Source organism: Brachyistius frenatus, unplaced genomic scaffold (genome assembly GCF_029030835.1).
Source record: "Brachyistius frenatus isolate BFR_SWC_R1_liver_20210118 unplaced genomic scaffold, ASM2903083v1 Contig_5, whole genome shotgun sequence".
NCBI lineage: Eukaryota > Metazoa > Chordata > Actinopteri > Embiotocidae > Brachyistius > Brachyistius frenatus.
In genome coordinates, this window is record NW_027210604.1 from 3,482,368 (window position 1) to 3,496,309 (window position 13,942).

General features: G+C 40.1%; 1 protein-coding gene across 1 annotated transcript in view; it reads left to right on the top strand.

Annotated features, from left to right (window-relative positions):
• fstl4 (follistatin-like 4) overlaps positions 1-13,942 on the top strand; it is a 196,550-nt gene that overhangs the window by 67,072 nt on the left and 115,536 nt on the right. The window contains exon 4 of the mRNA XM_069717308.1: positions 10,946-11,188. Within this exon, the coding sequence (XP_069573409.1) occupies positions 10,946-11,188 (243 nt within the window). The remainder of the gene's footprint in view (positions 1-10,945; positions 11,189-13,942) is intronic.

A 13,942-nucleotide genomic window follows, 5' to 3' on the forward strand; every position in this document is an offset into this window, starting at 1 on the left:
TCAGAGTGGTGGAGCGTGTAATGTGTTCTGCTTTAACAGCTGTGTCTGACCGACAATTGATTACTTTAAAATTAATTACAACAATGTTTCGATCTCCACCCTGAATCATCTATTTGTTGTCTTACCTAACCTTAAATATAGTGTTAATACAATGTGCAGATATTACATAAATAATTTGAATTAGATTACAAAAACTGTGCTCGAACATAAAGTCAGATATCTCATCAATAGTATCACGGTTTGACTTGCACATTGGTTATGCCTTAACTTTATGCTGTTGTTTCAAAGCAAATGTTGTTTTTTTCTAATTGCCACTGGCATAAAAGAGGAAGTACAATTACTTCAATGACTGCAGCCCCTTGCATTAACTGTTGGTAGAGTGGTTACCTGCAGCAGTGCATGTTGTCCATCAAACCTAAACTGTCTTTTAAAGCTTATCATAGCCTGAGAACCCAACAGAAAGAGCATATACTGAAATATAATACAATGAAATGACACAACATCCCAACTAGTACTGTCTGTGTATCCAAAGCCTGATCCAGCTTATGCTTCTGTGCCATAAAGCGACCCTGTTGTCAGAAATCTAAATCAAAGTGCTGTTAGAACATTTTACTACTAATGATTTATGTTAAATTGTGTCCCATTTTTCCTTGAGTGCCAGGGTAAAATACAAAATGTATGAACTGTAATTATAAACCCCATCAGTATATATCAAATACACAACAGACGAGTGGAACAATGAATGCTTTTACGCTTTTTAAGTCTGAGTAAAATTAATGACTTTTCTTCATGTTCTGACTCGGTGGTCTATGATAACAATCCTGTTGTGGTCAGACATATTCTCCCCACTAACTGGACACAAAGGATTTGACTCAGAAGACTATCCTGTGTGAAAGGAGCATTAAGCAGCTGAAGCCCACCCAACAGAGGAGGCACCTTTGTGCCTCAACTCTGCAGCCTACTGCCCTGCGGGGGTTATTAGTCATCTTGGCTTTGTGAACGAGGCCATCGTGGGTGCTTGGTCTCTGTTCTCCCAGAGCCCTGTGGCGAGGGAGGTGCAGGTGTGGTGTCAGCAGAAATACAGTGTATACTGTAGAGAGATGTATAAATAGAGAGATAAATAGTGAAAGGTGAGAGCAAGATGAGGCGGAAGATGGATCAAAGGGATTAAGATGTGGTTGATAATAAAGAGATGGAGCGCAGTGGGAGCATAACATGAGGAAGCTTCACAGCTATGGAAAAAAAAACGTTATAATAAGGAACAATTGTTACACACGCTGGAGCACACACATTTTTCTTTCTCATACACATTTGCAGAAACGAACACAGAGATAATATATATATATATATATATATATATATATATATATATAACTTTAGCCTTGAAGATTGAGATCACATTACGCCGCAGACTTGAATGCAGGACACAGGAGGAATGTTTTACCTCTTTTCAAACATTTTCCATTTGTAAGCGACAGACTCTTGAGATGTGAAGTTTTTTTTTTTTTTTTACAGCAGATATTATATTGCCCACAATCTTATGCTTGCTCAAATGTACCGCAGAAAAATGCATTTGAGAGCTTATTTCATCCTTGGCCGTGTTGGCATTAATGTGAAAATATGAGTGTGGCGGCTGAAGAGGACTGATGCTCAAGACCTATAGCCTTCGTTGTAGGTGCAGCCGTGGTAAAACTACAGTAAAGAATAAAGCAGAGAGTGTGAATCAGCTTCTCTGAGCCTCAGAGATCAATCAGAGGGAGTGATGTGGGGCTTTTTTAAGTGTACTTTTCTACTACAGACACATGCAGACGTGTAAAACACTTCTGGCACACACACTCCTACACAAAGTCAGGTAGGGAACAACTAAGGATACTCGAGAACTCGGAGGCCTCTGGAGTTGGGAGCAGATGGTGCGCAGCTAGCACGTGCATAACATTGTCAGTTGTTTGCGTGAACAAAGTATGACATTCAGGCTAGTTTGTATTCAGTGTGGATCAATGCTGTGTGAATGTTTGAATCTATGAATATGGATGCCAAAAACATATTCTTACATACAACTTAACATACAATGTTAATTAAACTCTGAATCCAATTAAAAAAAGGAAATAATTGTCAGTGGTTTGAAATAATTTGTGTTTCACAATGAACGTTAAAATAGCTTCATTCCACCTATTTAAATATATATGTAATTTAAACAGTTGCACATACTGTATGTGACCTGATCTGTGAAAGTCTAGTGATAACGCTTAAGTGAAACCTTAAAATAATTGCAAAAGGTTAATATAGCAAACTTTTGAGCGGTTCTGACTTGAGCTCATCCAGTTTATTAAGTTACAGTAAACAATTATTATTTTTTGCCATCTGCCAGCTTTTTTCCATATGTAGTTAATGGAGAAAGCCCAGGGGCTGCATTAGAAATTCATTATTTCACAAGAGAAAGCCTTGACTCCCTCCCAAATCATTTTCAATCCTCTGGGGTGGGCAGCCCACAGACTGAGAAACAGATACCCGTCATACTTTAACCAATGCGACCAGGTGACTGACGGCTGCCTGGTGTGAATTTCTGTTCGCTCTGCTCTCGTCTCGTTTCCCTGTGCTGTCAAAGCTTTGTACTCCCAGATGGTTCACCGGCTCTTTTTTTTTTTTTGCCTTCATGTCTTCCTCGATTTTATTTCGCCTTTATTTCTCCGCTCTTATTTCCATACTCCGTGGGCAGTCGCACTCCATGTTTCCCAAACATGTCATCCCTAAATCAAATTTGGCTATTTTCTTGTATTAACACTCTAGTCATTCTTAAAATTCACGAATATGATTGAGAATCATATGAATTTTGTTGACATTATTTTTTATAAAAAAATCTTCAGCCCCTGTTGCAACCCTATAAAAAGGCTCAGTGGGTCGAGATAAATAATTCATTATTTTTGATAAAAGTGGCCGTAACTTACGACCAGTGTGAGTTATTGCCATGGTGCATCTGTCGGGCGAAAAGCATGTTGTTGCAAAACATTGACTTACTAAATAATACAGCCAAATTTTAAAGTTGATCCAGCGCAAAAAAAGTTTCATATGATAAGTTGGAATGAAGGACTGAAGGTTTTAACATACAGCCACACAATATCAGCTGAGAATGCAACTATCAAAACTGCTTCAGTCAGTCAGATGGACTCAAAAATAAATGTAAAAAAAAAAAAAAAAGCCACACGCAGTGAACCATCATGTTTTATCTTCTGGACCTGCACTTACCCATAAACCCCTCTAGGAATCCCCAACGATCTGGTATGTAGGGGATCATGCGGGAGCCCCAGGTAGAGACAGTATCAGCAGCGGTCGCTCGGCTCTCCGAGGTCGCCTTTTCAAGAGATCTGAGGCTCTCGGTGGAGCGGCTGCACATACATGGGGATCAGGAGATCAATACAGACCTATCAGCCAAACCGGCCAGAAGAGCCCCATGACATTTTGTCTGAGGCACAGACCAACTATATACCTGCTCTGTGGAGGGCGAGTCAACCTTTCTCCCTGCACCATCACTGTCCGTCATAGAAAACGTTATCACTCGATGATAAGGTTCCTACACTTTATTTTTTTAAGCAAGCGTGCCGTAGCTTATCTCCTATCTCAAATTTAAGTCTGCAGTGTCCTCAGATTAAACTAAACTAACGAATGAGAATCTGCTAGTAGACGATGTTGCAAAATGAATTACATATTTTACCCTCATCATAGCTAAAGAAGTAACTGCATTATGCATGTCCCATCACACTGTGAGACCTCATAAACAGCAGCAGTGACCAGCCCGTCTATTCACTTGATTACTTCTGCCATTTGCATTCTCCTCAATCAATAATCCTGACTCGAGGGGGAGAGCGAGCAACAGAAACGTCAAGACGGGGAGGAAAACAGAGTCAGCATGTCTTAATAAGGGACTTGACAAGTACACTTAATCAGCTACGTCTTACTATCAGCCAAGTCTCTTCAGAAATCAGTGAAACTTTCTCCAATGTCGGGATTATGTGATGTCATCCAAGCAGTCAGGGTTCAGTTGAAAGTCTTGTGTTGTGCTTTTTCTTTTCTGTGTGAATAAAGATGATATGAAAGGAGATTGGTTCTTGATACTAGTTCATAAACCTCAAAAATTGGATATTTGTAAGCCTATACTTCCATGTGCTGAGTAAATGCAGGCTGCTGAATACGACATCATGATAAGCAGGGTTAGTTTTTTTTGTTCAATAGTATCTATTTAGTTTGTGTTATGGGGAATTAGCAATTTTGTTGAACTATGGTTATATTTTGTGGGGACTGAATAAGTCACCTTTTCCGATTTCTATTTTTTGTTGACACATTGCATTTTAAGTTGGACATACATTGGTGCTGTAATATTTTGTGTTGTTTTATGCTTTCAAGTTAACTTTAGTAAGTTAGTTTTGTGTTGGAATTAAAATACTTATGGGAATGTGTAGTTGTATTTATTCTGCGTGGGGGCATTTCTTTTATGGTGGGATTTATTTAATATACAGCTGTGGTAATTCTTAGGAACCACCTTTTGTGTATTTAGGTTTTATGTTTAATTTTGTGTCGGATATTAAAAGTTTAATTTATTTATTTTGTAAATAGGTTTGCTTTTTATTGTCACTTTTTTGTGTTTTTTGATAATAAGATAAAAAACTAGCATAGTTACTGTAAATTATATATTCATCTTATGGTTATTTAAAGGGATCTTTGAAGCGACCATTTTGTCTATGCCTGCAGTACCCTTTAAGTTATATGGATTTTGTCTTCTATAAACATTGCGTAGTTTTCAGCTTCTGATTATAGTTTCCTGGTGTGTCTGTCAGTGTCGGCTCAAATTTGCTGTAGCAGCTCCAATTAAAGATATCAGTCATCAGCAGTACATTCTTTCACCCAACAGTAAAACCTATTTTACGTTGATAGTTACGTTGGCTGACTGGGATGGCTTCAGTGTCCACAGTCAGATGCTGTGAACACCGAGGTAATGGCTAACCTGCCATTATGAAAGAGGTCATAGAGGTAATGGGTAATTTGTAGCATTTAATGGAGAAAAATGGCTCTGGTAGCAAGTTAATATTAAATTGAATTATCTTCTCAACTTACTTCACGTCTTGGTGTTGCTGTAGTCGTCCCTGGAGTCCAGAGTGAGTTAGGAAGAGACCGGATATTTCAAAGTCAGGTCTATCTTCTGTCTGCTTTGTTTGGTTATCAGTCTGTTGGTCTGTCTGTTCACCACTTTAGTCTAGACTGAAAAATCTCTACAACTATCAGATGGATTATGAAATTTAATGACCAAATATCTGAAAAATGAATGACATTTCAGCCACTGAAATGAAGAGTTACTGCTTTACTAGATAGTTTGGGTTATTTGGACTTTTGGTCAAATAAAAAAAAAATAGACATTTGAAAACATCATTTAAAATAATTTCAAATAATTAACCAACAAATTAATACCAAAAAAAATAAATCAAATGACTCACTAGTCGCAGCCCTATATTGCCGTTTCAGAAAAATGTACTTCTTAATCTAGAAGTTAACTGTATTTGCCGGAGGCCAACGTCAGTTTTTGAACATTTCATGAATTCATGTTCTTGCAGGACTTCGGGTTCCCTGATGATAGGCAGACAAATCATAGTCTCAGAATCCAATTCATTACTGATTAAGTTTTGTGATCGTGATGTAATGCAGTACATTCTGCCTGTGGTGTTTGCATTCGAGTTTCCATCTTCTGTTTGCTCAGAAAAACAGCATCATTTTTGGTACAATGCAGCAAAAGCGACAGTTTCTTCTTATTTGTGTGTGTGTGCGTGTGCGTGTGTGTGCGTGTGCGTGTGTGTGCGTGTGTGTGTGTGTGTGCGCGCGTGTATGCTGCTGCGTATCTCACCTAGCACTGAGGGGCCACTGGTGTCCATTGATATTCCTGCTCACTGTGCATGTCAGTGCTTTGTCTGACTGCGCAGCTCAGGGGAGACAGTGTTTGACGGCACGTCTCAATATTTAATTATCTACAGATGCTTCACAGCAGATGGAATGATGTGTAGGATCAGCAGATGTGATGGGGCTTTTCTTACGGCTGCAAAACACATAGACATTAACAAGTACTTCATGCCATTTACATGCTTGCTATATAACTGTAACCCATGTGAAATAAAAAGATCGCAGAGGGCTACTTTTGGCGCTGAACCACATCTACTGTAACAAAAACTATCTGCTGGCAAAAAAAAACAAAAAAAACACTGTTTCTGTAAATGTCACAGAATGATATCCTGCAGGGTTTGGGACTGCAGCGCCTACATTTTCAGGGATCAGGGCAGTTTAAAACATGGTAGTGCTGCAGGCGGCGAGTCCCACATCAGCAGGGCAAATATTCTTCCACCCTAATTAGTTCGAAGCTCGACAGTGTCCCTCCGTGTCTCCGAGGAGAACATATCAAAAACAACAAACTCACCCTCTTTGGAGCTGGATTAAACACAAAATAAATAAATTTGTTGCCATTGGCTTTAAATATTAAAGGGATTTGAGGAGCTTGAGAGTCTAGCCCCAGGTATAAATATATCGAGGCATATTTTAGTTGCTAAATAGAACGCGGGTTTTAGACATGAACACTTCCAGAGTGCGCTGACATATTCTAACTCTATCTTTGCCTGTGTGTGTGTGTGTGTGTGTGTGTGTGTGCGCGCTGTACTTTGCGTGAATACACACTGTGTGCCTCGCTCTGGATTTAAATCACCAATAGCTTCCTCACAATGATTCAACAAGGGCTGGAAGTGACAAGATTGTAGCTTCTCCCAACAAATGAAAAAAGCAGCATGTCGTGCTTCCAGTTCTGTTCTCATCCACTTAGGCTTTCATAAAAAAGGAATAAAGGGGGGAAACTTATGTTTGACTGTCGAAAAATGTCAGCGCGATAAGCCAAAATGGTCTTAACTCTTCGTCCAATTCCCTCATGTTCACATGTATTTATCAACAGTGTTCCTCGCAAAACATGTCCCGGACATTCTCTGATTATGGTGGACAATGTCTGGTCTCAATTTCTCTGAAGCCCAGATCAGATGAATGTTGACAAAGAGACAGAGAGAGATAGCACATGCAAGAGAAAGAAGACAGAGGACCTAATATGAATGAAGGAGAAAGAACTGGAGAGACGGGATGCGAGGCTCGGCACTGGCTGGTCAGCCCGGCATTGTCTGGGCACCACAGAATGCCTGATCTTATAAAAGCCATTTATAAGTAGCATGCCAGCAGCTTAGACAGAGAGGATTATCAGACGACACTTTTAGCCTCTTAAGCATGCCACAATTGCGGCCAGCATGGTCCAAGAGAGCGATAGACAATGGACTTACAGCAAGGATGAACACGAGCACAAGGACTTAGCTAAATGTCAGACAGCTTGTGTATTGTAAAAGTAGCTTTTATGCGCTATTGTTTCTGTTGTTTGAGTGGCTGCTCGTCGTGTACGCTTTTCTCTGAACAACAGGGCACAGGGGCTGATGGAGTGGGGAGGGGGAGGAGGAGGAAGAAGAAGAAGAAGAAGAAGACGGAAGAAGAAGCACCACCGGCGGGTAGCTGCCACTGGACGGTTGTTGCTAAGCGTTTAATCTCTCACGCTCGGAGAATACAAACGATCTTGTAATCGTCCCCGACCTTGACATGAACAGCAAGGTCGCAAGGGAGCCAGGCTGTTTTGCATTTCCCACAGATGCTTCGCCGAGACACTCACAACAATTAGTAAACTGGATAAAAAGGAATTGAGTCTGTCTCACTGCCGGCATCCTCCTCCGTCACCCTCGCGTTCCCCTCGGGCTCGTTACCTGGCAGACCCCCAGACCACAGCTTCCTTTGATTTCCTAATTCTTAATTATGATAAAGAAGGAGTCAGAGCTACCAAGTCAGGTCAGACTGCACATACCCGTGGGGGATGTCGGGCTGCAGATATTGATTATGTTCGTTACTGATTATTCTACCAATCATGTTATGATAAAATACTGATTTGACATCTTCATATTGCTTTCCCGTATGGAGAGGGGGCTGATAATTACTTTAAAAGTTTAGCTAATTAATCATTCTGGCTGTTAAATGATGGACCGGTCATTTTAGCAGATCCGTGTGTTTATATTTGTCCCTGTGTGTGTGCGCACAGGTGACTGAATACAGGAGTGTATCCTTTCCTGCCTACATTCACCTCCACCTGTGTAGGAGGGTGCGAGTATATTATTGTATGTGTATTTGTGTGTGTGCCTCAAATCGCCTTTAAGCAATTAAGGGACTTTTGTCGTCTGACAACAGCGCATTACCTTTATTATTGAATATGCTGAGAGTTTAGATATGATTATACTCCAGGTAAATTCAATTTCTGTTTTCAGCAGTTTGATTATGACAGCGGGGACTGGGCTCTTTTAAGTTAAGCCAGTGTTTTTTTGTTTAGCCTTATTCCACAGAGGGATAATTGAGCTGACCCCTCTTCAGCATCTTAACTGACTCAACTCAAAACAACATGAGCACAATGGCAACTAAGTCCCTCTGGGGTGTGTATTTATTTTCTTATTACAGAAAAAACAGCCTTCAGTGTCCCATAACTGAAATGAAGTGTTACCAGCAGCCGCTTTAGATTTTGCTGCATACAATTTTTTTTTTTAAGATGCCCGAATTATGGTTGCGTTTTTATTGTTTTATAATGTTGTTTTCCTCTCCGTCTTGACATTGAGTTTATTCATGCCACGCAATTTTCTTCTCAGTGCTGCAGCCAACAGTCATCTCCTTAATGTTTACTGTGATTTCCATAGCAAATAACAGAGCTTGTTAACATGAAAGGTAAACAAAAGAAACGCACAAAATGCTTGAAATTTCAAAGGAAGAAACAACTCAGCAGGATCAATTCGGGGTTTGTTAGGGTAAGTTTTGGTTTTACACCAAAACGACATCTTTTTTCTTTTTTTTTAATCTCAGAACAGTACAATTTGAAGGATTAACACCGCAGCCACAAGCCTGTAATGGCAACGGTACTCCAAGCTTTCAATCAATTTTTTTTTTTGACATTTGTATGTTTTGAAGCAGCGTGGACAGTGTGTGTGGGAGTTCAGAGGTTCAATCCACTCTAAGGGTGAATGGGCTGACCCTCACACATCCACAAAAAAACAAACAAACTATTGGAATGACTCAAAAAGCCATTATCATTAACTACACATCTCGTTTTTTATTAATTTATATGCTGAAAGTGCAGCTATCTTTAATCTGTAATTAAACAAAAATGTGGAGTTGCTCCTCTGCCAATACATTCAACACGGTGGGTGCCTGTGTAGGAGTACTTCATGTTTGCTAATATTGATTGAGTTTTTCTCAGGATCACATGAATAATGTGTAAACTCAGGGAAAAGTTTCAAGATTATTTTTATGTCTAATTTATCACCACTGACATTTGCGTGCTGGTGTCGAGAGGCACCGAATCCATCGCTCGCACCATCTAGTTCTCAGTGCTGTAACCCTAAGCCACTACAAGAGAGCAGGGTTCAGGTCAAGCTCATGCAGACAGGAAAGATTATTATTGCTTCTGTATGCTGCTGTAGCGAAAAAATTTCCCCTCGGGGATTAATAAAGTAACTACCTAACCTAGATCAATCCGAGGTGGAGCATCTGGCTGGATCGGCAGCTTTTTTGACTGGCTTTAAGTGCAAATAGATTAAATCACGGGGAAGAAGTAAGGTGTCCCGGGGAGTGAGGGGCAATGATGGAGGTGCTCGTGTGTGCAAGTATGCATGCGTGTGTGTACGCCAACAGCTGGAGCTTGTGTGTGTGTGTGTGTGTGTGTGTGTGTGTGTGTGTGTGTGTGTGTGTGTGTGTGTGTGTGTGTGTGTGTGTGTGTGTGTGTGTGTGTGTGTGTGTGTGTGTGTGTGTGTGTGTGTGTGTGTGTGAGAATGTGTTGACAGGCTAGAGCGCGTTAGGCAGAAGTTGAGCTTTACTTGCGTTTAAAGCGCCTCTACACGTTCAGGTATGCATATCTTTTAAGAATCTCTGTACACTTGTGCAGATGTATGTGCGAATGAGTGCTGAGAGGTGTTAATAAGGACATCAGCTTGTTTGATTCGTAGAGAGGTTTCTCCTTGTTAACACCGTTTTTGTAACTGCAATCAGGATTATAGGTGTTTGGTTCTAGGCTTTTTATAATTGTGGTGCGTACTGTATAAATAACACTTCTGTGTTATACGTGATATGTTTTCTTTGCTTTATTGTACTTATATATCTAACATGGTATGAATCTAAATTAGAATGAATGTTAGCCTTGCATGGATTTTCCATACAGAAGGACATGTATAGAAAAATATATTTTTTTATACATGTATACAAAATATATTTTTGTTCCCCCAGTGCGCAACGCTTAATGGCACATTTTAGGAATTTCTTCTGCTTTTTCTACTGTATTCAAAACATACAGAGGGAGATGCTTTTAAACATTCAAAAGATTTATTTACCAAAATGATGTGATAATTTTAGTTGTTTTGTGGTTCTCATGAATTAAGGTAGCAAAGAGGGCCCACTAGTTCCTATTTGATATTTTTAAATTTAGGTGGAGTGCTTCCTGTCCACCAAAAATATTTCTTGGAAAAGACAACACTTATGCCATATCACAACATTTTTAAATCCAAAATCTAAGACGATATCTTGTCTCGTCACAATATCAATATAATATCAATATACTGTCCTGCCCTATTTCAAACAGGACAAATCTATGAGAAAGCAAACCGTAGTCTCAGCCCGCAATTTGGGATTAGTACTGATGAGACAAATGTATTTTATTTTTGCATTGTGCAGGTTCAGCTGATCTCTATCAGTTTCCTCGTGAATGTTTCAGTCAGTAAAAGTTGTGTTGTCTCTTAATACTCTATGAACTTGTATATTCTTGCTCCCTTCAAAAATGTAAAAGCCAGATTCTCTCTCGCCCCTTCAGCCCTTTCTGACCCAGACGGAGGCCCCTGTCGGAGGACCTACTGCGGACGGGGTCGACAGTGTGTGCTGATGGCGGAAACCGGCCGTGCGGAGTGTGTTTGCCAGGAAAAATGCCGGCCCTCCTTTGTGCCGGTGTGCGGCTCAGACGGCAGGTTCTACGAGAACCACTGTGAGGTTTACCGCACCGCCTGCCTGGAGAGGAGACGGATCTATGTGGTACACAGCAAGGACTGCTTCTTCAAAGGTACCATTCAAGTGTTCACATCACTACAATGACACTACAGAGTGCTGCTACACACTATAAAAAGGTCAACTAGTTTTTCTTTTTTTTTAATATGAGCCACAGTATTTTAACCAGTTTAGTGTACACCAATATTTGACATAATCAAAATTAATAGATGACATAGAGGACTTATGCATGTTATTGCCATGTTGTAATTAGTGCAGGAGGTTGTCAAAATTGTAATAACGTCATGCACAACGTTTGATGCCAAACAGCATGCTGTTGCTCTCAACTCACAACTCTGCACTTAAGCTGTATTTCAGGAACAATGGCCGCTCTATGTTTTTGCCAGGGACCTTAGCAAAGCAGACCTAGTGAAAAGGCAAAGTTGCCTTTGTGATGTTTAAACAGTGTTGTTTCAATGTAAATCGATTGAAGTTGGAAAACGAAGCAAAATTTGGCCTTCAAGATCGACGGCAGCTCAAACTTTTCTCTTCTGTATTCATTTTGTTTGAGAGTAAGTTGACGTATTTGTGTGATTAAAAATGTTGGAAACACCCGGTGGAGAAGTTCTCCAGAGATTGTTGCCACTTTAGCAGGTAAACAGTCTTTTTTGGTTGGTGGAGGTGGCTCATTGAATTTTTGATCCAGTAGACAAAAGATAATTTAATGTTGTGAGTAATAACGCTGCACTGTTTTTTTTTTCTTTTGGTGGTACTACTAAATACTTGTGATCTTTTTTTTTTTTCGGTTGATTGATTGAAGTTAAAATGTTGACCATGCCTATAATCTCATTTAAAAACATTTGATAGCAGTATCTTGATATATGAAATAACGTCAGCACTTAATTTAAAAAAAATGTGGCATGTGGTTTGAAAATTGTAAAAGTGAAATTACACATCAATGTTACAGTTTTATTCTTAAACCTGATTTAAGGGGGGGGGGAGTATTTTGCCTAAATTAACATCATTTAGGTTAAAATGTTCACTTCTTTGCAGCTGCTGCTGCGACACAACAAAAAGAGCCACAGAGCTGCTGTATCTCTTGTATCTCGCTGCATCACCAAGTACGACATATGTTGATGCTTTTGATGCTTTTTGTAAGTGAAAATTGGGCCTCACATGTGAGGCATACGTTTGAGCAATCTGACAGCTATGCTGGAGCTTTCACTTTGGTTTGACACTGAAACATTTACAGAGAAATGGAGTTGTACAGACAAGCGAGACAATTGTTTTTGTACCACGTTACCAGCTGTCAAGCTTCAGTCACAAGCATCACACTGTGGATATCATGCTGTTCCTGTCAGCCACCTATTCAGCTTAGATGAAGGGATGAAATCATCTGTAGTTCGGCGCTGAAGGCTGTGGCTCAAGTTAAAGATTGTCGGGGAAACAATAGCTGAATGCTGACACTCGGCACTTGTTATCAGGCGCTTATTCATCTCTGCTGTGTGGTCTGCATCCAGTGCTCTTATCAGTACAAGGAAGCATACCAACTTGGCCCTCATCACAAAAACTGGCATCCAAATCCTTTAGAGCGGCACATTACATGTTAATGTAATGATCGAATCTGATTGTGGAATTTTAATGGTGAGTTTTCATTCAGAAGGAAATCGATGTCAGAACAGTGCTAACATTGGGCTGGCTTGTCTTGCTGTGATTTCATGCATGAATCTAAACTTCCTGTGCTATAATGTAGTCAGTGGTCACGCATTCATATAATACACATACACATACACGGTCTAAACTCCGATGTACTCCTCACCTCTACTGCATCCATATCCTGGCACTCACAAATCACCAGTAGGTTACTGAGGATAGTAAATCATTAAAATAATTTGCAAAATTAGCACGAGCAGTCAGCATTATTATCCAAAAGCAGCCGGCTTGCTTTATCATGACTTCGATTTAAAAGGTAACCAGACATGGTGGGGCTTTTTTAGGAACTAATTTTATGTATTTAGACACAAAAATATTAATTTGACCATTTTTTTTTTTTTTTTTTACTTGTGACTCCATACGTATGTACAGAGAAGCTGTTGGCATCTTCCCGTCTTTAAATGTTGTTTTCCAGGTCAAATGAGTATCAGACATGTTTTATAAGGCTTCGGGGTGTGGATGTTAAAATAGAAAGTAAAGCTATTGTTGTTTGGAGTGCACGGTTTCACGTCAACGCAGTGCAAAAACGCAAATGCAGACACACGGCAGTCCTTTTAGTCATACCACATTAGGGAGGCGTGGATTCCTGGCAAGCACCACCATGCATAGCTAATCCACATTAGGGATGTTCAGTCGGCACATTAGGCTTAAACTTGGTGTCTGAATGCAAACCAGCAGGAGATGGAAAATGTTGGAAATCAGTCAGATGTCATGGGAATCATGTGTGTGTCTGTGTAAATGGCAAGTAATTATTGCACCTGACATACAAAGACGTCATTGGAGGGCTCGAGTCATTATTCAAAATCGTTATTTGTTCAGAGACACAGCAGAGGAACTGAAGAGGGGGTGCAGTGGTTAAGTTGTCTCCAGAACTGTAAGCATCCCTGCTTGTCTGCGAGTGGCCTTATTCCACGTTGTTTACCCGAGTGCTTCCTACAGTGTAATTCAGTACTTGAACGTAACAACACATCCTGGTTTGAAGCCTGTGTAACTCATCCAAACACCACTATCGGCCACTATAAAACAAGCCACACTGAACCCTTTTCCTTGTTTTGTGACGGTATTTCACAAGCAGGCGCTCTCAGATAAAACCAGAGCAGGAGGACAACACAATCAT